The sequence below is a fragment of the Ammodytes marinus genome (genome assembly GCF_949987685.1).
Source record: "Ammodytes marinus genome assembly, chromosome: 21".
Lineage (NCBI taxonomy): Eukaryota > Metazoa > Chordata > Actinopteri > Uranoscopiformes > Ammodytidae > Ammodytes > Ammodytes marinus.
The window spans coordinates 26178329-26203328 of NC_137225.1; the positions used below are offsets into that span (position 1 = coordinate 26178329).

Genomic DNA, 25000 nt, shown 5'->3' on the forward strand with positions numbered 1-25000 from the left:
CGACTTTTACAAGCAGCGATTTCTTTTCCACCACTGTTGGTAATGACTGTGCATCTCCTCACCTTGACCTCCAGCCTAGCTCCAGACAGGGGGGGTACACGCTGTCCCTCCATGCCCAGGACGGAGCCTCTCTGCTGGGCTAGAGATATCACGTTGAGCTGCCTCTCCAGCTCTGACGACGGAGCCAGACCGGAGATGGACGAAAAGCTCAAATCTGATTGGTCGAGAGCTCCGAGCCTCGTGGGAGTGGAACAGGAAGTGATGTCGCTGTCGGAGTCCGTGTCCTTCTGCTTCCTGTTTCTCTTCTTCTTCGGTGGTGTCTGTTTGTCGTCGGGGATGATGTCATGATAGAGTTGAATCAGCGAGGAGTCGGGTCCGAATCGCAGACCTCCAGGGTGAGAGGGGGGCAAAGCGGCGGCACCGAGCCCAGCCGCACGCACCGGTCCCTGGGTAGAGGGGAGCCGCGGGCGCACCTGGAGGTACAGATGGAGGTATGATGTAAGTGCTTTGTATATTGTGTATGTTGTGTTGTTTTTATTTTGTGTTTGTTTGTTTGACTCATCATCAGCGAAAGAGGGTGGGTCTCTCGCACGTTCACACACACAAACGCACACACACACACACACTGCAGTCTCACTGAGTTGCTACTTACGACACGTTTGCGAATGTCCTTGCCAGGAGGTCGCATTTATGTCTCACGAACGTCTGGCGAGTGTCGCACGAACGGAATGTCAGTCTCATTTTTGTCTCAAAGCAGTAGCAATTTAGTTTCATATGTCGCCAAACACTCGCCAAACCCTCGCGAAGTTGTCTCACACTTCTCGCACTTTCTGACTCGCGGAAACTAAATTGAGAAGGGTTTGCGACGCGTGCGACACACCTGCGACAACTCTGAGACTATTTTGAGACTAGATTTGTCGCACACTTTTTTTGAACATGTTCAAAATTCATGCGACAGGACTGCGCGGCTCTGCGTCTCATGCGAGGAAATATGGACCTCCGCGAACGTTTGGAGACAGTTTAGAGACTCGTTTGCGAATGCAGTCTCCAACTTGTCTGAAACAGTCGCAGCCCAGTGAGATAGGGGCTTAATGTGTGGAGTTACTAACTAGCCCCTACCTGGCTGTTAGCGGGCAGGCCGTCCATGGTGGTGAGGTGTGGCCCTATGAAGCCCTGCTGGGGAGGGAACGGCCCCCCCGACTGCCCCGGGACCTGTGGAAGGAGGGAAGGGAGTTAGTGCCATGGTATCTACAGAGCACCTTTAAAACCCTGGGGTACAAAGTGCTTAACAAAAGGGACACAAAACATACATAAATAAAACATACAATTAAAAACAGAAGAAAAGTGCTAAGAGGCGTTGTGTCTGTCTGTGTGTGTGTGTGTGTGTGTGTGTCTGTCTGTCTGTATATACAATTAAAAATAATAAAATAAAATAAAATAAAATAAAATAAAATAAAATAAAATAAAATAAAATAAAATAAAATAAAATAAAATAAAATAAAATAAAATAAAATAAAATAAAATAAAATAAAATAAAATAAAATAAAATAAAATAAAATAAAAATTTATATTTAAAAAATGTTTGCAACTAGTAAATGTACGTCTCTTAACCTGTGCTGGGGCTCTTGCGGCCGGTGGGGACTGCAGAAAGTCTTGTGGAAGCTCAGAGCTGAAGAAAGGCATCTGTGACAGGCTGTCAGCTCCAGGGGGGGTGGCGGTCGGTCCCACTCTACCCGCTAACGGAGCTCCGGATTGGGGCAAAGACGAGCCGGCGACGCCCTGGGGGTCAAGCCTCTGCTGCTGCAACGCTCTGTGGCGCTCCACCTGATAGCAAGAGACACATCAGTATGTACTTCCTCATCATTTAAGTAGCTGTGTGTGTGTGTGTGTGTGTGTGTGTGTGTGTGTGTGTGTGTGTGTGTGTGTCTGTCTATCTATGTGTGTGTCTGTCTGTCTGTCTGTCTATCTATGTGTCTGTCTGTCTGTCTATGTGTCTGTCTGTGTGTCTGTCTATGTGTCTGTCTGTCTATATGTCTGTCTGTGTGTCTGTATATCTGCCTGTCTGTCTGCCCGTTTGTCTATCTATCTTGTCTGTCTGTCTGTCTGTCTGTCTATCTATCTAGATGAGAAAAGGTAGAAAAAGTGCTTTATGGTCTCACTGTCTAACTCTAAATTTTACCATGTATGACATCACACATGTTAAAATGTAGGGTTAGGATTAACAGGACAGCTGGGCCAAGGGAAGACTGAGGGAAGACTGAGGGAAGAAAACCCTCATTCATTATATTATAATGATTTTATAATGATAGAACGCCGGTTCCATATGGGTGAAGTATTCCTTTAAGTTTACCAAGTGACATAAAAAGCTGTGTTTGTGTGAGTACTTTCTGTCCCCTCCACAATAAAAGCCCAGTATTCTACCCCTCTGACCTCCACAATAAAAGCCCAGTATTCTGCCCCTCTGACCTCCACAATAAAAGCCCAGTATTCTGCCCCTCTGACCTCCACAATAAAAGCCCAGTATTCTGCCCCTCTGACCTCCACAATAAAAGCCCAGTATTCTGCCCCTCTGACCTCCACAATAAAAGCCCAGTATTCTACCCCTCTGACCTCCACAATAAAAGCCCAGTATTCTGCCCCTCTGACCTCCACAATAAAAGCCCAGTATTCTACCCCTCTGACCTCCACAATAAAAGCCCAGTATTCTGCCCCTCTGACCTCCACAATAAAAGCCCAGTATTCTGCCCCTCTGACCTCCACAATAAAAGCCCAGTATTCTGCCCCTCTGACCTCCACAATAAAAGCCCAGTATTCTGCCCCTCTGACCTCCACAATAAAAGCCCAGTATTCTACCCCTCTGACCTCCACAATAAAAGCCCAGTATTCTACCCCTCTCACCTCCTGCATTAGCTGGATCCTCTGCCTCTCCTGCTGCTCTCTCAGCCTGTCTCTCCTCTCTCGCTCCTGGAATCCTTCACTGAACGGATTGTTGTCGTCAAAATTCACCTGCTGCAAAAACACACACAAACACAACGGCCTTTAAAGGTGAAGTGAGCGATATAATTATGTTAAATAATATAAGTGTTAAATCGCTCTTTATTCATACAGTGATCAGTTATATAGTGTGCACACTTCATAACAAAGGTCTCTCAGTCAGCTGCTCTGCATGTAATCGGCAAAATAAACTTTCCGGGGATCCCACAACCTGATATCCAATCAGAAGAGAGAACGCTACAAACCGGCACCCGTCTCACTGCCACCAGTGCACGTGCAGAGCGACAGATGGGTGAATGTTTATGCGCCTACAATGGCGGAGCAGATAAAAATCCTTCCCAATGTCGGTTTTGATGGTTTTTATCACGTTTTATCACACTTACGGATCTGGTAGGAAGTTAGCTGAAAGTACCATTTGGCTTGCTAAACCTTTAAAGCTAAGGGCCCACTCACACTACGCCTGGTCTTTGCCTGTCTGTACACTGGTAGGTTGCTAGCTATGGTGGGCCCCCTTTGTTTATATACCAGTTTACAGAGCCTAGGCTGTGACATTCTTGAGTGCTTAGGGTCCTTCAACAATGTAATATAAAATAAAAAACTGTATCAAAGGAACACTCAAGTGAACACAAAAGTAGCGCAAAGAGTCAGACAGTACAGATACAGGTTAAACTCGAAAAATTTGAATATCGTGCAAAAGTTTATTTATTTCAGTAATTCAACTTAAAAAGGTGAAACTGATATATTATATAGACTCATTACATGCAGAGTGAGATATCTCAAGCCTTCATTTGTTATAATTGTATTTATTATGGCTTACAGCTTACGAAAACCCTACATTCAAAATCTCTGAAAATTTTAATATTACATATTAAAATCAATAAAAAGGGGATTTTAAATACAGAAATGTCGGCCCTCTATAAAGTATGTATGTACATGTACTCAGTACTTGGTTTGGGCCCCTTTTGAATGAATTATTGCCTCAATTCCAATTCATTTCCCATGATATTCTAATAATAGGAGTATCACCTGTACAAGTGTATTGATATTGTGTGCCATATAAATCTTACCTGTCGAGGGTCTGCCGCTGCTCCGTTGGTTCCGGGATTGGGGCCCCTGGGTGCTTGCCCCATTGTGGGGGGTGTCTGTGTGTGTGTCTGAGGACCAGATTGTGTGTGTGTTTGTGGGGCGGGCTGTGTGTGTGTCTGTGGGGCAGATTGTGTGTGTGTTTGTGTGTGTGTCTGTGGAGCAGATTGTGTGTGTGTTTGTGGACCAGGCTGTGTGTGTGGGGCGGGCTGTATGTGTGTTTGTGTGAGTGTCTGTGTGTGAGGAGCGGGCTTTATGTGTGGTGCGGGCTGTGTGTGTGTCTGTGTGTGTGTGTGTGGGGCGGGCTGTGTGTGTGTCTGTGTGTGTATGTGTGGGGCAGACTGTGTGTGTGTCTGTGTGTGTATGTGTGGGGCGGGCTGTGTGTGTGGAACAGATTGTGTGTGTGTCTGTGTGTGTGTGTGTGGAACAGACTGGGGCACTTGCGGTCGGACAGGGGGCATCTGAAGAGGCATTCTCTGACCGGCGGGCCAACCAACGTTTGCTACATTTTGGATATTTTGAATGTTCTGCATGTTGGGTGCGTTTGTAGCGAGTGCCTGGGTAGCGTTGCCGCCCGGGTGGTGCTGCTGCATAGACACAAGCAGAGAGGCGGGCGGTGCTTGTTGCTGCTGCTGCTGGAGAGATCTCTGCTGCTTCTGCTGTTTGCTTCTGTAATCCTCTATCAACTCAGCGTGATCCTTCTGCTGCTTACGGATCTACACACGGAGAGAGAGACACAAAGAAAGAAAGAAAGAAAGAAAGAAAGAAAGAAAGAAAGAAAGAAAGAAAGAAAGAAAGAAAGAAAGAAAGAGAGAGAGAGAGAGAGACACACACACAGACACACACACACACACACACGGAGAGAGAGAGAGACACACACACACACACACGGAGAGAGAGAGAGACACACACACACGGAGAGAGAGAGAGACACACACACACACACACCCGGAGAGAGAGAGACACACACACACGGAGAGAGAGAGACACACACACACACGGAGAGAGAGAGACACACACACACACACACACACACACACACACACACACGGAGAGAGAGACACACACACACACACACACACACACACACGGAGAGAGAGAGAGACACACACACACACGGAGAGAGAGAGACACACACACACCCGGAGAGAGAGAGAGACACACACACACACAGACGGAGAGAGAGACACAAAGAAAGAAAGAGAGAAAGAAAGAAAGAAAGAAAGAAAGAAAGAAAGAAAGAAAGAAAGAAAGAAAGAAAGAAAGAGAGAGAGAAAGAAAGAAAGAAAGAGAGAGAAATAAAGAAAGAAAGAGAGAAAGAGAGAGAGAGAGAAAGAAAGAAAGAAAGAAAGAAAGAAAGAAAGAAAGAAAGAAAGAAAGAAAGAGAGAGAAATAAAGAAAGAAAGAGAGAAAGAGAGAAAGAAAGAAAGAAAGAAAGAAAGAAAGAAAGAAAGAGAGAAAGAAAGAAAGAGAGAGAGAGAGAGAGAAAGAAAGAAAGAAAGAAAGAAAGAAAGAAAGAAAGAAAGAAAGAAAGAAAGAAAGAAAGAAAGAAAGAAAGAGAGAGAGAGAGTGACACACACACACCCGGAGAGAGAGAGAGAGAGAGAAACACACACACAAAAAGAGAGACACACAATTTTTTTATCCAAATATATTCATTTGAAATTTAAGTAAAAATAAAAAATTTAAAAAATGTTTAGCTCCTTGGCAATCTTACATAATATCAATAAATCAATCACATTTAAATAAACTGTAATAGAACAAAGAGCCTTCAGATTAGCAGCTTGTTAAAACAATCAACTTTGCACAAGACTCATTTACCTACTGGGACAATACAGTTTTATTTTTTCAAAGGTATTTTTCACCTTTCATCAGAGAGTTGAATACAGTAGCAGTTGAAATGGGGAGAAGTGTACCGGTAAGTGAGTACTTAAGTAGAAGAGGGGAATAATAATAATAATAATAATAATAATGGATGGATTTATATAGCGCTTTATTCCCTTAGGACTCAAAGCGCTTACAGGGTTCCAGGTTCCATTCATTCACACACAGTCATACCGGTGGTGGTAAACTACGAGAGTAGCCACAGCTGCCCTGGGGCAGACTGACGGAAGCGTGGCTGCCATTCAGCGCCAACGGCCCCTCCGACCACCACCTCAAACATACAGCAATCATACACATTCACACTAGGCAAGGTGGGTGAAGTGTCTTGCCCAAGGACACAACAACCATGACACAGGTGGCCGGGGGGGAAAGAACCGCCAACCCTTGGATCATTGGCCAACCCGCTTAACCACCTGAGCCACGGTCGCCCCAAAAATTGGAATTACATGACAAAGTTATTTTACCTGTTCCAGTTGTTTCTGCACCAGGCCTTGCTGCTCTGTGATGTGCTGTAGCTGCAGCCCGTCCTCCTCTCCTAACACGCGCCCGGCCTTCTTAGCCGTCCTGTGTTTGGCCGACAGACTCTTCTTGGTCTTCCTGTGAGCGGCGATCTGATCCTCTAACAGCCGCTGCTGCATCTGGAGCAGCTGCTGAGTCTCTCCCAGCCACTCCTCGTACTGACGTCTCTGGGACTCGTCTACAAGGGACAGACAGACAGGCTTTTATTTTGAAGGAGCTCTCTTTAGTGAGTGTGTGTGTTAATTTTTTTATGATGTAGACTCGTCTAGAAAGGACAGAAAGGCTTTTATTTTGAAGGAGCTTTAGTGTGTGTGTGTGTGTGTGTTAATTCTTTTATGATGTAGACTTGTCTAGAAAGGACAGAAAGGCTTTTATTTTGAAGGAGCTCATGAGAATGAATGGGTGAAGTTATTTTATTGAAGACTTATCATATCAGAATAAAAGTCAAGTGAAAACCTGTGGATTTTTCCCGCTTGGGACTCGTCTATAACACATGGTGAATATTTTCTGATACTCACTGTGGAATCCTGGGCCGAAGTTTGGAGGGTTTGGTCTCACCAGAGGAGGGTTGTTACACTTCCCGTCCTGAAGGAGAAAAAAAACATAACGGTTGTGTTCCGAATCTCATACTCTTTCTTTTTTCTATTCTACATACTACATCCGACGATAAAAATAATCTAGTTAGGATGCAGTAGGCATACTATTGGGACATACTTTTACTCTCTTATTTCATCATAACATTGCGCCTTGATCTTGCCTCTTGCTTTTATATCCGTCGCATCCCCGTTTGTTTTCATATGGAGGCTTCGTCGATGTTACGTCACTTCACGTGCGCACCGGATTGTGGGTCAGAATCGCCCAAATAGGATGCACTTTTCAACACTAACAATCTTGGCCGCATGAAGTAGGACATCCGGGTACTTCTAACCATCCTAAATCTGGCCACAAGAATCGGGACATCCTAAATCTTTTTTCTACATACTATATAGTAGAAAGTATGCGATTCGGAACGCAACCAACATTTCCTGTTTCATTGACAAGATTAGGGGCCCATCATTTGTTGTTTCCTATCAACTATTATAAAACAATTATCTCCCCCTTTTTTTTAATGTATATTAACTCAACCTCATTGAAAAAGAGGGTCACCCCTCAATTAATCTTCCAAGGTTAAATAAAGAAAAATGTAATATGTTTGCTGCTGCGTGACTCAATGTTGTGAAGCTGCACGTGCCTGTCTGCGTAGTGTAAACAACGGCCCACGTGAGACGTGACTGTTCAATTTAAAGTTAGAAGTCATGTTTCAGTGATAAGATGTTGTGTCAATGTGTTATTGTTTGGTTTCCAATGTTGGTGTGACCCATACAGTGTTAGATTGAGTGCTACGTTTTTTTATTTTTTTTTAACCTTTATTTCTACAGGTAAATCCCATTGAGTCCGAAGACTCTTTTGCAAGGGAGACCTGTTCCCATTTACACGTTACCATTCACACACACATTCATACACCGATAGCAGGCTAACTATCGACATTCACACGAGGCAAGGTGGGTGAAGTGTCTTGCCCAAGGACACAACAACTATGACACAGGTGGCAGGGCGGGGATCGAACCTCCAACCCTTTAATCATCGGCCGACCCGCTCTACCAACTGAGCCAGTCGCCAGTCAACGTTTATGACAACGTTGCTCACCAGACTCTCCACAATGATGGAGCGCATTTACCATGCACGCTCGCCTCAATACCGTGACACGGTATAACAAGAAAAAACGTACGGTTGACATTCGTGGCCTTTTCATATCGCGAACGACCGTTTTGCGGTATATTGTTACATCCCTAGTGGACGCACACAGACAGACACACACACATACATACATAGACAGAGATACACACACACACACACGCACACAGAGAAACACACACAAAGAGACACGCTCAGACAGACAGACAGACACACACACACACACACACACAGACAGACAGACAGACACACACACAGAGTACTGACCTGTAGCACTGGGTGTGGGGGTTTAGGGAGGCCCTCTGGACCAGAAGTCATCGGAGCAGCAGCAGCTAACGGAGCGATGGGAGGGACCGGGACAGCTGCAGTCTGCTGGAACCTGAGACAATATAAAGACAAAACACATTAGAAAGACATATCAAAACTGTGAGGGAATTTTGGGTCTTTAGTTGTAATATTAATGGGAAAGATTGAGAGGTCATATATGCCTATCTTGTGTGTCTGTCTCTCAGACTCTAGGTCAGCCTTGGAGCCTGTTAGGAGACACTTAGGTCAGCTGTATAGATAAAGTCTCATCTCCTTAGACTCCAGAATGTTATGGTTCACTGTGTTCAGCTCTGAACCAAAACATTGGTACGCTTGGTGCCCGAGCCGGGGAGGTGATAGAGATAGCGCGAGGTTAATACACAGCTCTAAGCATGAGTTTGTCAGAATTGAAGTGCAAGTCACGAGAGTTGCAGTCCGGTTCTCCTTGGCCAAGTCTGTAATAAATATCGCTTCATAATTCATCCAAGTCTCCTGAAATATTCTTCCACCTGAGTTGACCTCCAACCTTAACAGAACTTCCATCACAAAAACAATACAAAACAAAATGAAAAGCATAAAAATACAATAAACAAAATGTATGTTTAAATGACTTCACAAAAAGAAAAAAAATTATCTGTATTGATGTGATATGCCTGAAAAGCAGCAGGAAGAAGTATACACTTATTTAATCCTACCCCTTTTCCATAGTAAAAAAAAATAAAAAAATGTATTATATTCACTTCTTGTATTCCATATAATCTCTATACAATCTATCTATACAATTGGCGATACTATATTTGACATTTACGATCTATACATACATACAACTTAATATACTATGATTTTTTATATTTGTCTATATTAAACTGGAAGCAAGCAGAGGCTCCCAACAATCCTGCCCTCATGAGGGATGTGATGAACCACTTCTTTCACTGCACAAGCACAGTCGATCTATCTGACATCCATGCTCCTACTTTATAAAAACGCTGCTTCAAAATCAGTGAATATCTCCTCGCACTATTTTTTTCCCCAGCACACACACACACACACACACACACACACACACACACACACACACACACACACACACACACACACACACACACACACACACACACACACACACACACACACACACACACACACACACACACACACACACACACACACACACACACACACACACAATATGAACAGGTAGCGGTTCATGAGGGGATATTCACTGATTTTGACAAAAAGTGATTTTGAAACCGAGCGTTTTCCAGAATCACTGACTACAACTTTAACGGTCTTAATGGTGTAAGTCAGAGGTCTCACACTCACACACACACACACGCACAGACAGACACACACACACACACACACAGAGACACACACACACACACACACACACACAGAGACACGCACAGACCGACAGACAGACAGACACACAGACAGAGACACAGACACACACACACACACACACACACAGACAGACAGACAGACAGAGACACACAGACAGACAGACAGACAGACAGACACACACACACACACAGACAGACAGACAGACAGACAGACAGAGACAGACAGACAGACAGACAGACAGACAGACAGACAGACAGACAGACAGACAGCCTACCTGTTGATAGCCATGGGGTCCATGCTGAGGTTTCCCTGGCTCATCACCTTGTTGATTCCTTTCAGAGCGACCATCTTGGCTTTCATGATCGGGTCGGTGATGGAGTCGAAGTCTGAGGAGGAAAACATGACGTCATTTATATAAAACCACATAAAAAAAAAGATTTGTATTGTAGTCATGGTGAATGGGAACATGGGATAGATTTGGGTTTAAAAAAAAATATATATATTTTTTTTCCTTAGATTTTTTTTTGTGGCATTTTTATGCTTTATTGATAGTGTAGAGACAGAGTTGAAATGGGGCAGAGAGGGGAGTGACATGCAGAGAATGACCGCGGGCTGGAATCGAACCCGGGTCTGCTGCTGGCCGAGGCCCATTGGGGGGGGGGACGCCCTACCAACTGAGCTAAGGGCACCCCAAATTTTTTTTTTTTTAATTATTATTATTTTTTTTTTAAAATGGAAAAAGAAAATAAACATATTGTGGAAAAAAAGCTTTGTATTTTCTGTCTGGATTTAGGTCTGTAGCGCCAAAACGATAACAGTACGCATAATTTTTTTTCCGAATTAGATAAGAGCATTTTTTAAATAAATACATTTTTCGTTAAACAAAATAAAACATTTTCACCACCCTTACTCACCCATATTAGCCCACAGTATGCATATCTTTATTTTTTCAAATTAGATAGCATAGCATTTTTTCCATTACTCGATTTTTCTCACCACCCTTACCTACTCATATTAGCCACATTGGGTGGCATGTTAGCCCATAGTAGTATTTTTTTTTTCTTTTCTTTTTTAATTGTATGTCTGGATTTGCCGATGGGCCAAAATGATAACAGTATGCAAGATTTTTCTTCAAATTAGATAGCATAGCAATTTTTACATGAATCGATTCCCCCCCCCCCCCCCAAAAAAAAATAGCATTTTCGCCACCCTTACTTACCCATGTTAGCCATGTTTGGTGGCATATTAGGCCCCATATTAGGCACCATGTTGGGTGGCATGTTAGGGCCCATGTTTGGTGGCATATTAGGCCCCATATTAGGCAACATGTTGGGTGGCATGTTAGGCGCCATATTGGGGCCCATATTGGGGGGCATATTTGGTACCAGCGCCTCCGGTCCGGGCCTGGGTCTGATCACGTGCTGCATGTGTTTCTGCTGCTGCTGTTCGATTCGTTCCTGGTCCAACAGATCCTGTAAGAGCAGCGGCTGTTCTTCCAGCAGGAGGGGCCGATTCTTATCATCCGGGTCCAGGGAAAGGGCCTCGGTTTGGGGCTGAGTGAGGGCGTGTGTGTGGGGGTTAACATGGAGCCCTTGTCCCTGTGTGGTTTGTGTTAGGGTGTGTGGGTTGATATTTGGTTGGATGGAGAGTGTGTGTGTCGGCTGTGTGTGCGTGTGTGTCGGCTGTGTGTGCGTATGTGTAGAGAGTGTGTGTGTGTGTGTAGACAGAGTGTGTGTGTGTGTGGGGCCCTGCTGTGTTGTCAACATTAGCCCCTGATTGTGGGGAGTGAATATCGACGATTGTCCAAAGTTTCTCGGCTGTTGCTGTTGTTGTTGTTGTTGGAAACCTCCAGCCATGGGGGGGTGAACCCTGGGATTCATGCCCGACGACAGAGCCTGATCCTGGGCATGATGAGTCGGCATCGGCCCTGAACCGGAACCAGAACCAGAGACATCCAACTTCTCCTGCTGTGGAAGAAATGAGGGAGTTCTTCAATATATGTTCATCCTTAATAAGTTTATTGGGCTGTGTGTGTATGTGTGTGTGTGTGTGTGTGTGTGTGTGTATTACAGTGCCTGTGTCGGGTTGTGAGTGTGTGTGTGTATGTGTGTTAGAGTGTGTGTGTGTGTGTGTGTGCGTATGTGTTACAATGTGTGCGTGTTTGTGTATGTGTGCGTGCGTATGTGTTACAGTGTGTGTGTGTTTGTGTATGTGTGCGTGCGTATGTGTTACAGTGTTTGTGTGTGTGCGTATATATGTGTGTTTGTGTGATTGTGTTTTAAAACCTTTAAACAATAACCAATAATAACAGAGCGTGTCCCACCTTGCCCGTGTGGTGGTTTCCTGGAGGTCCGGGGGGCCTGTTGACGTGTCCGTGCCCATGTTGAGGTGCGTAGTTCTGGGCTACAGAGTTGTCGTTTGCCTCCTGTTTGACTTGCCCCACCATGAAGCCCTCTCCAGCCCTCCTTTCCTCCTCCCTCTCTCTCTCTCCACCCCTCCTCTCTTCCTCCCTCTCTCCCAGATCCAGCTGTTCGTTGAAGAGGTCTTTCTTGTCCTCGTGGTTTAGTTCTGGGTCGGCGTACGCGATCAGATCAAACTTCCCCGACAACAGAAAGTCATCGAGGTGCAGGTCGTTAGGGCCGAGATCCAGGTCCTCTTTACCTGAAGAAACAATAAGAAGAGGTGTTAAAGAAAGGCTGAAAACCATGTGTGTGTGTGTGTGTGTGTGTGTGTGTGTGTTTATGCCTGTGTGTGTAAATGTGTGTGTGTAAGTGTGTGTCTATCTACTTGTAGGAGAATTAACAAAAGGGCCCCGCTCCTATGTAGATATAAAAGGCTCATTCTAAACTCGTAAAAAAAACAAGCGATTATACACTATCTATCTATCTATCTATCTATCTATCTATCTATCTATCTATCTATCTATCTATCTATCTATCTATCTATCTATCTATCCATCTCAGACTTATGTGTGTGTTTGTGTGTCTGTCTGTCTGTGTGTGTGTGTGTGTGTGTGTGCGTCTGTCTGTCTGTCTGTCTGTCTGCCTGTCTGTCTGTGCGTCTGTCTGTCGGTCTGTCTGTCTGTCTGTCTGTCTGTCTGTCTGTCTGTCTGTCTGTCTGTCTGTCTGTCTGTCTGTCTGTCTGTCTGTGTCCGTACCGTCTTCTGGGTCCAGGTTGAGGTTTAAGTCGACCAGATCCTTGACCTCCACATCCTCCAGGTCCTTCACGGCGGAGTCTTCCCCCTCGAGAGGCTCCTCTTCGGGCATCGCTGCCTCCGCGTGGTGCCCCATCTGCTGCTGGCTCAGCTGCTCAAGCACCATCTGCTAAAGTTGGCTTGGTTAGTTTTTTTTAAATACTTAAAGGCCTACTTCACCGGTTTGAATATGAAGGTGTATTGAATTCTGAGATCCTATGTAGTATAAATGTGCAAAAAAAATTAAAATCGGTTCATCCTAGCCTGAGAAAAAACACTAACAAACAACTGAAAAAGTGAACACACAGACAAAAGACAAAATAAAACAATCAACTAACACGGCGTACTCTACTTTACAGTAGAGTACGCCATGTTAGTTCACCTTTAAGTGAAAATAAAAATAAAAATGTGAAAATTATAAATTTAGCTCCATGATTAGGGCGTACCGTGGAGGTGTGCGAGTCCGTGAACGGGAGCCTGAGCCTGGGCTGTGTGTCCGGGGTGAAGGGGGGTCTGAGGCGGGTGTCTGGAGCCCTGTGCCTCAGCTCGATGTACGGCTGGCCCAGAATACTGTGCTGCTGCAGGGACGAGCGAGGCAGGAAGGGCTGGGGGACACCTGGGGGGAAGAGGGGAGAAAAACTGATTAAAAAAAAACCCTAATCAAAATAAGGGGAGAAGAGGACAAGATTTTATTAGTCGCAAGCTCATTAGCAAGCGGCAAAAAACGACAGAAAAAAATATTTTAAAACTTCCAAAAAGGCCAAAAAAAAAGTTTAATTGGGAGTTCTTTGGAAAAAAAATGTATCACATAAAAATATATTTATTGCGAACTAGTGACAAACAAAATTAACAAATAAAACGTGTTACACTGCACTGATGAATAAGGGATAGGAGGCACGTGCTCTTTAGTGCTGCATGATACGTTTTAGAGTCCATCCCACCAAAAATGTTAAAAAACAACAAAAAACATTAAAAAAAAAGACAAAAAAAAAACTTCCAAAATGTCCCCATGTTTTTGTGGACAATGTTTTTTTTAAACAATAAACAATACAATTTAAACAAACTATCTTAAATCTGCCAAACTCTACCTGTAACTGTTTTAATTAGGCTATATTGTACTTTCACCCATTTAATTTCATTTTAATTGCTGCCACTCTTCACCACTGTGTAAATGTTTCAATTGTTTTTTTTTTTGTTTTTTGTTTTTTTCTTCTCTTCACCTGTTGTTGTGTATTTGATGTATTTGCATTGAATATTGTGTATGCATTGTTGTTTTTCCTTGGAATTTGTTTGAACTCGACGTCATTGAAAATGAGGGTCACCCCTCAATTGGTCTCTCGAGGATAAATAAAAGTTAAATGAAATGAAATGAAATGAAATACAGGTGCATCTGATAAAAACTTGGAATATGATGGAAAAGATTCACTTTTTACACATAAAGGGGCGGAATACAGTGTGATGACTGACCTGACATGTGCTGGTGAGCGTTGGGCGAAGGCATCGGTCGAATCCCCGTAAAGTCTCCTGCCATGGGCCTCCTCATGTGGACCGGGACCCCCCCCTCCACCACGATGCCATGCCCAGGACCAGGCACCGATCCCTGGGGAGGACGCAGGAACGAGTCCCCTAGACCCACTGGAGCTCCAGGAGCAACACTGAATCTGGAACAACAGCAGAGGAGAGGAGGCATATGTAAATGGTAGGGCTGGCCCGAATTATTCGAATACTCGTTCGGAAAATTAGTATTCGGAGCATAAATTAGTATTCGGAGCTTCGTTTTTTGTTTTTTTTTACATTTTTTTTTGCAAGAAGCTAGTACTGCAATATAATGTCATCAAATAATTTTATATTTGGATATAAAAGTTAGTAATATTGTAGTAGTAGTAGTAGTATTGCTCATTAAGGAGGATATTATTATAGTGTCATAGCGCATCCATTACTTCACCTCCGAGCGCGTAAATCTTCAACAAAATATGCAGATACTGTCAAAATCGGTTCCAGGGAGTATATAGGGATTATTAACGTTTTTTTTTTATTGTTGTTTTTGATGGTGTGTTTTTCTGGAACGAATATTCGAATATTCGCTCGGAAAAACCAACGAATATTCGAAGCCTGAAAAATGGCATTCGGGCCAGTCCTAGTAAATGGAAAATGGACTCCACTTCTATAGCGCTTTTCTTTCGTTTTTCACAGACCGAAAATGCTTTACATTGTTTTATACACATTCACACACAATTTCTGATACCAATACTTTTAGGGTCTTATTTTGAGAATATTAAAATCAATGTTTTTTTTCAAATGCTTTTACGTTTTATGACGTAAAATAATAGCAGTTTGAAAAAAGTAATTGGCGATGTAAAAAGTAAAAAAAAAATTAAATAGTATAAAAATTAAAACAATTCTAAATTCCTTATCAGCGGCCCTTGTAGGTTCTGTGTGTCTGTGTGTCTCTCTATTTGTCTGTCTGATATGCGTGTCTGTCTCTCAGTGTCTGTCTCTATCTGTCTGTCTGTCTCTGTGTTTCTTATTACCTCATGAGCGGCCCTCGTGTGTGTGTGTGTGTGTGTGTGTGTGTGTGTGTCTCTATCTGTGTGTCTGTCTCTGTGTGTGTGTCTCTCTGTGTCTGTCTGTCTCTGTGCGTGTGTTTGTGTCTGTCTCTATCTGTCTGTCTGTCTCTGTGTGTGTGTTTCTTATTACCTCATGAGCGGCCCTCGTAGGTGATGTGTGTGTGTGTGTGTGTGTGTGTGTGTGTGTGTCTCTATCTGTGTGTATGTCTGTCTGTCTGTCTTTGTGCGTGTGTTTGTGTCTGTTCTGTGTCTCTATCTGTCTGTCTCCGTGTGTGTGTTTCTTATTACCTCATGAGCGGCCCTCGTAGGTGATGTGTGTGTGTGTGTGTCTCTATCTGTGTGTCTGTCTGTCTCTGTGCGTGTGTTTGTGTCTCTCTGTGTCTGTCTGTCTCAGTGTGTGTGTTTCTTATTACCTCATGAGCGGCCCTCGTAGGTGATGTGTGTGTGTGTGTGTGTGTGTGTGTGTGTGTCTCTATCTGTGTGTCTGTCTGTCTGTCTGTCTCTGTGCGTGTGTTTGTGTCTGTTCTGTGTCTCTATCTGTGTGTCTGTCTGTCTGTCTCTGTGCGTGTGTTTGTGTCTCTCTGTGTCTGTCTCTGTCTGTCTCAGTGTGTGTGTTTCTTATTACCTCATGAGCGGGCCTCGTAGGTGCTGCCTGGGGAAAGGAGCCTCCGTGGGGTTGAATCCTCCGGTGAATCGCAGAGCCGGAGCCCCGAGCGGCCGGATGGTGCCGGGGTAAGGAGGAGGGGGACGGCCAAACACATCACCCGGGTTAGGGGGCTCATTCTGGGGCCAGGGACCCGGGCTCGAGCCTGGGAAGAACCAGACCATTTTAAAAGAGTCAATACAAGCACTTTTAAAGCATTTTTTAAGATAAAAGGGCACATTACGTGGAGAAAAATCCATTATTTTCTATCAAAATATAGAACAAGTCAGCATGTGTGTGAGTGAGTGAGTGAGTGAGTGAGAGTGCTATGTTTTTATGGCTATGTGAATGTGAGTGAGTGAGTGAACTCTGTACTAACCTTGTGATTCCTGGAGACCTTTCTCCTGACGTAAAGCGCTCTTCTGCTGCTGCTGCCGGAGGATGAGCTGACGCAGACGCTGCCGCTAAACACACACACACACACACACACACAGGTAAACAAACACACGGTAAAAAAGAGACTCAGTTAAGGTTATGAAAAATAAATCTTTATGCTCGGACGCATTGATGCTGACGGCCCTAAGATTTATATATATTTTTTTTACATCAATGTATTGGGGGGGAAGATTTGAGCATGTTTGAAAATGTAACAAATTATAATGAGTGACAGTTGGCTCCTACCTGTCTGAGCTTCTCCTCGGAGTCTCCCAGCTGAGGCAGCATGCTCATTGGTCCATCCACGGCCAGCGCTGACATCTCATTGGCTGTCGGCTTCTCTGTGTGGGAGGGGCCAGGGGTCATGTGACCTGGTGAGTAAGCAAGTAAGTTTTTATTTATATAGCCGTTTTTTAAAAACAAACTGTTACAAGGTGCTTTACATAGAGAGAGTGCATGAAATAGGCCACGCCCATCGTGGGGGAAAACATTGAACAGCGCTCCATCCACTTTGTATTGATGGAGAACTGTCTTCTGCAAACAAACTTAATTAAAACTTAATCAAACATCCATTTAACAAAAAAACTTTACTTTCTTTAAAGCCACGACTCTTCTATACGAGCTGTTTTTGTGAAAAATAATTGAGTAATTTTCAATATTGAGGTGTTTTTTCCCAGCATACATTAGTAAAGAGTTGTCTCGATATTGAAAATTACTCAATAATTTTTCACAAAAACAGCTCGTATAGACAGACAAGAGTCGTGGCTTTAAAGAAAGTAACGTGTATTTGTGAAAGGCAGGTCGTATTACGTTTTTATTAAGTTTGTTTGCAGAATACAGATGTCATTCAATATAAAGTGAATGGAGCGCTATGTATTGTTTTCCCCCACGATGGGCGTGGCCTCAGATTATGACGCAATCCGCTCTGTCTCTATGGTACACAGACATATCAAAATTAATGTGTGTATTAAAGTCTCTACGAGGAACTTTTTAAATATTTCTGAAACAGTCTAATTTTTCCTCTGATGATCATAACTTACATGTAACAGCAAACCAGACCATCAGTGCAAAGAATGCTATTTTTATATAGTTTTTCTTAATGCTTTTGTCATGGGTATACGCTCACCCAGGAACAACAGCTGGCGTGGTAAAAAAAAAAAAAAAAAACACTACCGCTTTTGTCCAAGGGGGGGGGGGCGCTAGATTCAACACAAACTAGAAAGTTCCTCGGAGCAGCTTTTAAATGCCAAAATCGTCATATATTACCTGGAGTGATGTGGCCCTGTTCAAAGGGGTCGTGGCTGGGAGTGTGTCCGCCCATAAAGCCGCCGTCTTCCAACATGGAGGGGTGTTTGGGGGTCTGGCTGTTGCTAAGCGACCTGGGAAATGGGTCCAACTGCTGCTGAAGATGTAACTGCTGTTGCTGTTGTTGTTGTTGTTGTTGTTGTTGTTGTTGTCTTCCTGGAGACTGCTGCAACTAGAGAGAAAGACAACTAGTTTAAAGGTGCACTGTGTAACTTTGTGTGTGAGTGAGTGAGTGAGTGAGTGAGTGAGTGAGTGAGTGAGTGAGTGAGTGTGTGTGTTTGAGAGAGTGTGTGTGTGTGTGTGTGTGTTTGTTTGTGTGTAAGTGAGTGAGTGTGTGAGTGAGTGAGTGAGTGAGTGAGTGAGTGAGTGAGTGAGTGAGTGAGTGAGTGAGTGAGTGAGTGTGTGAGTGAGTGAGTGTGTTTTTGCTTTTAAAAACAACATTAAAATATATATAACAATTATTGAAGGTAGTACAGGTGTTATTAAAGGGTCAGTGTGTAACTTTGTGTGTGTCAGAGAAGTGAAACATTTTCTAAGGTTTATTCTCATAACTGAATAAACAAACTTTCCTCACAGGAAAATGTGATCCCTGGAACACTGTTTGAAGTTAGAAAGCTTCCTGAAAAGTTACTGTTTCACTGTTGTTGTTGTTTACAGCAGCAGGGCCCACAGTTTAGTTTACAAACATATTCTAGTCTTAACGTTTGGTTCCAGGTTCCTCAAAATAATTCAGATTTATGATGATAGAATTATTCAATACTAAAGACATGACATGTAGAGTAAATATGAAGCCGTTTGTTTATAATACCTGGTGATGTGTTGTGTTGAAGCCCACCATGTCTCCAGGGTTGAGAGGGGACGTCGTGGCCGCTGAAGGCTGGGGATTGAAGCTCTCGCTGGGGTTGATATTCAGACTCTGAGGCCTGGGCGTGGAGGGTTGCTGTGCGTACGGATCTCCCCACTGTCCCGTAGGAGAGCGGGGGTACCTATCTGGCCTCGGCGTGCCCGGGTTTGAGTTTGGGTTTGACGAGTAGGGGTCGAGGTTAGAGTGTGTGTGTGTGTGTGAGGGGGACGGGCGGCGGTCCATTCGGAGGTAAGGAGAAGGCTCGGAGGGAGTGTGTGTGTGTGGCCGCGGGGTTCCAGGGGTCCCGGGGTTAGTGTAAGGGTCCGGGGAGGGTCTCGAGCTCAAAGGAGACTGTGGAATGATACAAAAAGAAATAAATGTTACATGCATATTTATGTTGTATGGATAACTTTGTGTACGCTTCACACACACACACACACACACACACACACACACACACACACTTATTCAATACTAAGAATGACATGTAAAGTAAAATATGTTTAGTAAACTAACTGCAGGCTCTGCGAATGTAAACAAACCCCCCTCCTCTGAAACTACACAGTGACCCTTTAATATGAAAAAATAAATAAAACTAAATTAACAAATTAAATAAAAAAGATAATACATTTTAAAATAATAAATAATAATAATAATAATAATAATAATAATAATAATAATAATAATAATAAATAAATAATAACTAATAAATTAATACAAATAAATAAATAAACTACCCAAAAAATAATAAAAATAAAAAATTATAACAAATAAAAAACAAATTAATAAAAAATCAATTAAACTCACATTAGCAGAGACTGTGTTGAGTTGCTGGTTGAAGTCGTGTGGTCGTGGGGTGCCGGGCGCTGTGTTGTAGGGGCTGCGGTGAGGCGACCCCAGGCTGGACAGGGGGCTGTTAGGGTAAGAAGACGGGTCCTGAGGCTGGGGCTGGTGCTGTGGAGGCATGGGGGCTTTGAACAGCGCCCCCTTCCCACCACACACTGTACTGCGCGGGTACTGAGACGGATGGGGGCTCATCAGACCACCTCTGCCCTGCTGGAGGCCTAGGGAGGGGGGGGAAGGCAAGGCAAGTTTATTTCTATAGCACAATTCAAACACAAGGCCACTCAAAGTGCTTTACAGGGGCAAGATTAGAATACATAAAACACATTAGAAGACATTTAAAAGCGAATGAAAAGCAGCAAAACATTTAAATAAAATAAAAAGTACAGGTTAACATGGAAACAGAAAAGTCTTCAGATTCGATTTAAAAGAACTGAGGGTTGCAGCAAACCTCAAGTTTTCTGGGAGTTTGTTCCAGATATTTGGAGCATAAAAACTAAAAGCTGCTTCTCCTCGTTTAGTCCTAACTCTAGGGACTATATCAATCAATAAATTTTTATTTGTATCCCTAATCCCGCTTTTCATACTAAAGTAGCTAAAAAAACAGCAAATAAAATCAAGAGAAGAAAACAAAAAGAACCCAATCACCCTCCCACCCACATACACATGCAGAGACCCTCCCACCTCCATAGACATGCAGAGACCCTCCCACCTCCATAGACATGCACAGAGACATACACATATACATACACACGCAGACACACAAACTCACATACTAACACTCACACTAGCTATCACTAAAGAGATAGGACATAGGGATGTTTTTAAACCGCAGTTGTTGACATTTGAAATAAGGACTTTTTCTTAATGACTTGCTTGAATAAATCATAATAAATAAATAAATAAATAAAAGGTGAAACTAACACACACACACACACACACACACACACACACACACACACACTCATAACAACCAATAAATATCAATGTGTATATATATAAAAAACAGCATTCAAAAGTAGTTACCCGTCTGTTGTCCCATCCCTCTGTTGCCGTCTGTAGTTTTAGAATCTGGTGAGGGAGCCGGTGAACCAAATGCATCGTGGGCCGGAGATATGCGATTCTGCTGCTGTGTGTGCGTGGGGGGTGTCTGTGTGGTTTGGGGGGGTCTTGGGGTGCCCACCATCTTACTATAAGGGTCCTGGGTCGCTGATAATTTACCAAACTGATCCCAGGGAGAAGAAGGTCGACTGCACGGCGGTGAAAACATTTGTGGGGAACAAGGGGGCGCCTGAGGCCTTAAGAATACGTCGTCTATTAGCCCAGAATTGTGTCTGTTTTGCATTGGCTGTAAAGGGCTGTTCTGAATGGGTTGTAAGGGGGAGTTAGGCTGGGTTAACGGGCTGGAGCTGTTGTCACAATCAGGTGACAGTCGCTGTTGTTTCTGCTGTTGGAGAAGTTGTTCGTTCTTCACTTGCTCCAGTTTCTGAGTGGCTTCGATCTTCGCCGCCTGTTTGCTCATCTGACGCATGTGCTGGAGGGGGAGAAGGACAGAGAGAGAGAGAGGGGGAGAAGGAGAGAGGGAGGGAGAGGGAGAGAGAGAGAGAGACAGGCAGACAGACAGACAGACAGAGAGAGAGACAGACAGACACACAGACACACACACAGGCAGGCAGACCAGACAGAGAGAGAGAGACAGACAGACAGGCAGGCAGGCAGACAGACACAGACAGACAGACACAGACAGGCAGGCAGGCAGGCAGACACAGGCAGGCAGACAGACAGACAGAGAGAGAGACAGACATACAGACAGACAGGCAGACACACAGGCAGGCAGGCAGACAGACAGACACACACACACACACACACACACACACACACACACACACAGAGGGACAGACAGACAGACAGAAACACACACACACACACACACACACACACACACACACACACACACACACACACACACAGAGAAACACAGAGAGAGAGAGAGAGACACAGACAGAAACACAGAGAGAGAGAGAGTAGGAGAGAGAGAGAGAGAGAGTAGGAGAGAGACAAAGGTCAGTTCAATTATTTGACTCTACAGCAGGTAAAACAAAATATATATATTTAAAAAACAAAATAAAACAGTAAATTTTGCAATTCCAAACGTCAAAGTGAATTATGAGCTAAACACGGCAGAAGAACAAACAAACTACAGAGCAGGGAATGAGCAGGAATGCATCGATATATAAAAATATGAATGAGAATTAATAAATATAACAGGTGGAGTTAAACATGATGGTATGGCAGCTAGCAATGCTCTCTCTTCCTCTCTCTCTCTCTAATGTGTATTATGTATTTTAATCTTGCCCCTGTAAAGCACTTTGAATGGCCTTGTGTCTGAATTGTGCTACAGAAATAAACTTGCCTTGCCTCTCTTAGTAATTCTGTCTGTCTCAGTTTATAAAAGGTGCAGTCAGTGATTCTGGAGAACGCTTGTTGTCAAAATCACTTTTTATCAAAATCAGTGAATATCTCCTCATGATCCGCTACCTGTCTGTACTGTGTGGATGCACTGAAAATAAATCCAGTGTTAATACTCAGCCTAGGCTCTGTAAACTGGTGTGTTAAGAAAGGGGGCTCACTGTATCTAGCAACATACCAGTTTACAGAGCCTAGGCTGTGTATTAACACAGAGCAGACACACAGTACAGACAAGTAGTGGATTATGAGGAGATATTCACTGATTTTGACAAAGTGATTTTGACAACAATGATTTGTTTATCTAAGGGCTTTATGGACGGCTAAGCAAGTCTGATTTTATTTTAATTTATGTATTTTATGTAAAGCACTTTGGTGAATTTAGGTTCTTATAAGGTGCTATATAAATAAAAGTGACCTTGACCTTGACCTTGATTGAAAATAAACATTAATAAAACTCATCAAACTGTCCAGACCTTTTTCAACTCTTTTCAGATGCTTTACTGCGTTCCAAATCACATACTCTTTCTTTTTACTACATACTAAAAGTACAGAAGAGTTTTAGTCTTTTTACTACATACTAAAAGTACAGAAGAGTTTTAGTCTTTTTACTACACTACATACTAAAGTACAGAAGAGTGTTAGGGCCACAGACAGGAGAGAGAAAAAAAAAAATCAGATAACGAAGATTATTTTTTCATTATGTCGAGAAATGTCATGAATAAAGACGAATACTCCAAAAAAAATGCTATTGGAGTTAGTGGGACATCTATGTATTTTCAGCATACTAGAGTAGAGTAGAAATCCTAAATCTTTTTCTGGCATACTACAATAGTAGGGTTGTATGGGGATTTGGAACGCAGGGCTAGTTAAGATCAGAAGGCTTTTATTTTGTAGATTGATTTGCTGATTATTCTTCATTCTTCCACCACTCTTCCTTACCAGTGCCTGTCTGCCTCCTCCTCTTTCTGCTACAGGTGCCTGGAAGGGACAATCTGTATTTGATTTGCTTTGCCTCTTCTGAGCCTCTCCCTTGTTTCAGATGAGATGATCAAGAGGAGTTAGTGAGTGAGGTGACATCATACGTATGTGACACGTGCAAAATGACTGACTGATGGTTACCATGGTTACTACTAAATACTAAACACTAGTCAGAAAGAGCGGGGAAAAACCAGCCACAGTATAATTATTCATATCATTCTTATCATTCTTTTTTTTTATATATATATATTTTTTTTTAACCTTTATTTATACAAGTAAATCCCATTGAGACCGGAGACTCTTTTTACAAGGGAGACCTGTTCCCATTCACACACACATTCATACACCGATAGCAGGATAACTATCGACATTCACACACACATTCATACACCGATAGCAGCAGGATAACTATCGACATTCACACATGAATTTGAACTTCATCAACCAATTAAAAAATATTTGATTTCAGACGATATGTTCATTCAGATATTTAAAGCTACAGTGTGTAATATTGGAGTATTTTGGCGTAATCTCGTGGTGGGATTGTAGATGGCAACGCTCCCTTGCTAACCCCAATATCACCCAAATCTGACTAACTAAATTATAAATATTTCAGATAGTGTTTAAAGGTGCAGTGTGTAATATGACATCATCAAGAAAGTTCTACAAAGTTCTAGAATGCAACACTCCCTGGGTAACCCCACCCCTTTAGAATAATAACAGAAGCTACAGTGGCCTTCAAGGACAAGAACTATTCTAAATGTTAAACAATGCTCCTGATGACATTCCAACTATGACACTTTCAAGATGGCGGCACTAGGCCTTGGTCCAAAATATGCAGAAATATGGACATATATGAGACCCTTTCTAAGGGGAAAAAAAATAATTCAAAACATTTTTTTCAGCTATTATGCACTAAATTAAATGTACTTCTGGATATTATAATTACTTTCTTCAAAATCTGCTAGGAAATAAAACCCAAAATTCTACACACTGCAGGTTTAAGAATAATAAATTAATAAATAAAAGTCATATTGTGTTTATTTCTGTGTCTGGTTTGTCCCTTTGTGATAACGTTTTTTTTTTTAACCTTTATTCTTACAGGTAAATCCCATTGAGACTGGAGACTCTTTTACAAGGGAGACCTGTTTTCCTTTCCCACGTTACCATTCACACACACATTCATACACCGATAGCAGGCTAACTATTTCATGTGGATTATTTCAGATTTTAGATAGTGGTTATTGCTGTGTCTGGTTTGTCCCTTTGTGATGATGTCACTGTAGACAGCTAGTAACACAGCAAAGAGTTCTGACCTGCCGAAGCTTCCACTCCTGTTCCTGCTCCGTCTCTCTCGGCCTCAGAGGGTCCGTGACGTCATAACTCCCCGACGCTAACGGAGCTGCTGTCTGTGGCTGTGCGAGGGTTAGCGGCTGAGATAGCATCGGTATTTGCTGCTGTTGCTGTTGTTGTTGTTGTTGTTGTTGCTGCTGCTGCTGTAGTAGTGGAGGCTGCGGCGGCTGCGTAGGCCCGAAGCGTTTCATTGGCTCGTTTGAAACTTGGACTTTGCTGATTCGTTGAGCCGCGCGGTTGTCTCGAGCTTTTTGCTGCGACAGAGAAAAACACAACGAGACAGACAGACACACAGACAGACAGGCGGGCGGGCAGACAGGCAGGCAGGCAGACAGACAGACAGACAGACAGAGTGTTTAGTTAGACCCGTGAGTATAAGAACTTCCCACAAAGGTTATAGATCGCAAACATAAATAAAAAAAGATTACGTTATTTTTTTGCTTTCTTGACAGTGTGGAGAGAAAGAGATGCGCCCCAGCACTCCCCCAATATTTTTTTATTATAAT

The 25000-nt window shown here is 43.1% G+C and overlaps 1 protein-coding gene across 1 annotated transcript in view; it reads right to left on the reverse strand.

Annotated features, from left to right (window-relative positions):
- LOC307267613 (histone-lysine N-methyltransferase 2D-like) overlaps positions 1 to 25000 on the reverse strand; it is a gene marked incomplete at its 3' end in the record, with an annotated part of 98169 nt that overhangs the window by 18192 nt on the left and 54977 nt on the right. Inside the window, exons 42-64 of the mRNA XM_080049972.1 lie at positions 24458 to 24748; positions 23103 to 23192; positions 20721 to 21228; positions 19659 to 19915; positions 18816 to 19202; positions 17969 to 18179; positions 16949 to 17073; positions 16647 to 16731; positions 16250 to 16433; positions 14525 to 14718; positions 13504 to 13673; positions 13022 to 13184; positions 12188 to 12525; positions 11084 to 11831; positions 10139 to 10250; positions 8482 to 8593; positions 6999 to 7065; positions 6426 to 6658; positions 4062 to 4793; positions 2899 to 3009; positions 1612 to 1824; positions 1120 to 1212; positions 63 to 473 (exon numbers count right to left, since the gene is read on the reverse strand). Coding sequence (XP_079906098.1) covers positions 63 to 473; positions 1120 to 1212; positions 1612 to 1824; positions 2899 to 3009; positions 4062 to 4793; positions 6426 to 6658; positions 6999 to 7065; positions 8482 to 8593; positions 10139 to 10250; positions 11084 to 11831; positions 12188 to 12525; positions 13022 to 13184; positions 13504 to 13673; positions 14525 to 14718; positions 16250 to 16433; positions 16647 to 16731; positions 16949 to 17073; positions 17969 to 18179; positions 18816 to 19202; positions 19659 to 19915; positions 20721 to 21228; positions 23103 to 23192; positions 24458 to 24748 — 5835 coding nt within the window. The remainder of the gene's footprint in view (positions 1 to 62; positions 474 to 1119; positions 1213 to 1611; positions 1825 to 2898; positions 3010 to 4061; positions 4794 to 6425; positions 6659 to 6998; positions 7066 to 8481; positions 8594 to 10138; positions 10251 to 11083; positions 11832 to 12187; positions 12526 to 13021; positions 13185 to 13503; positions 13674 to 14524; positions 14719 to 16249; positions 16434 to 16646; positions 16732 to 16948; positions 17074 to 17968; positions 18180 to 18815; positions 19203 to 19658; positions 19916 to 20720; positions 21229 to 23102; positions 23193 to 24457; positions 24749 to 25000) is intronic.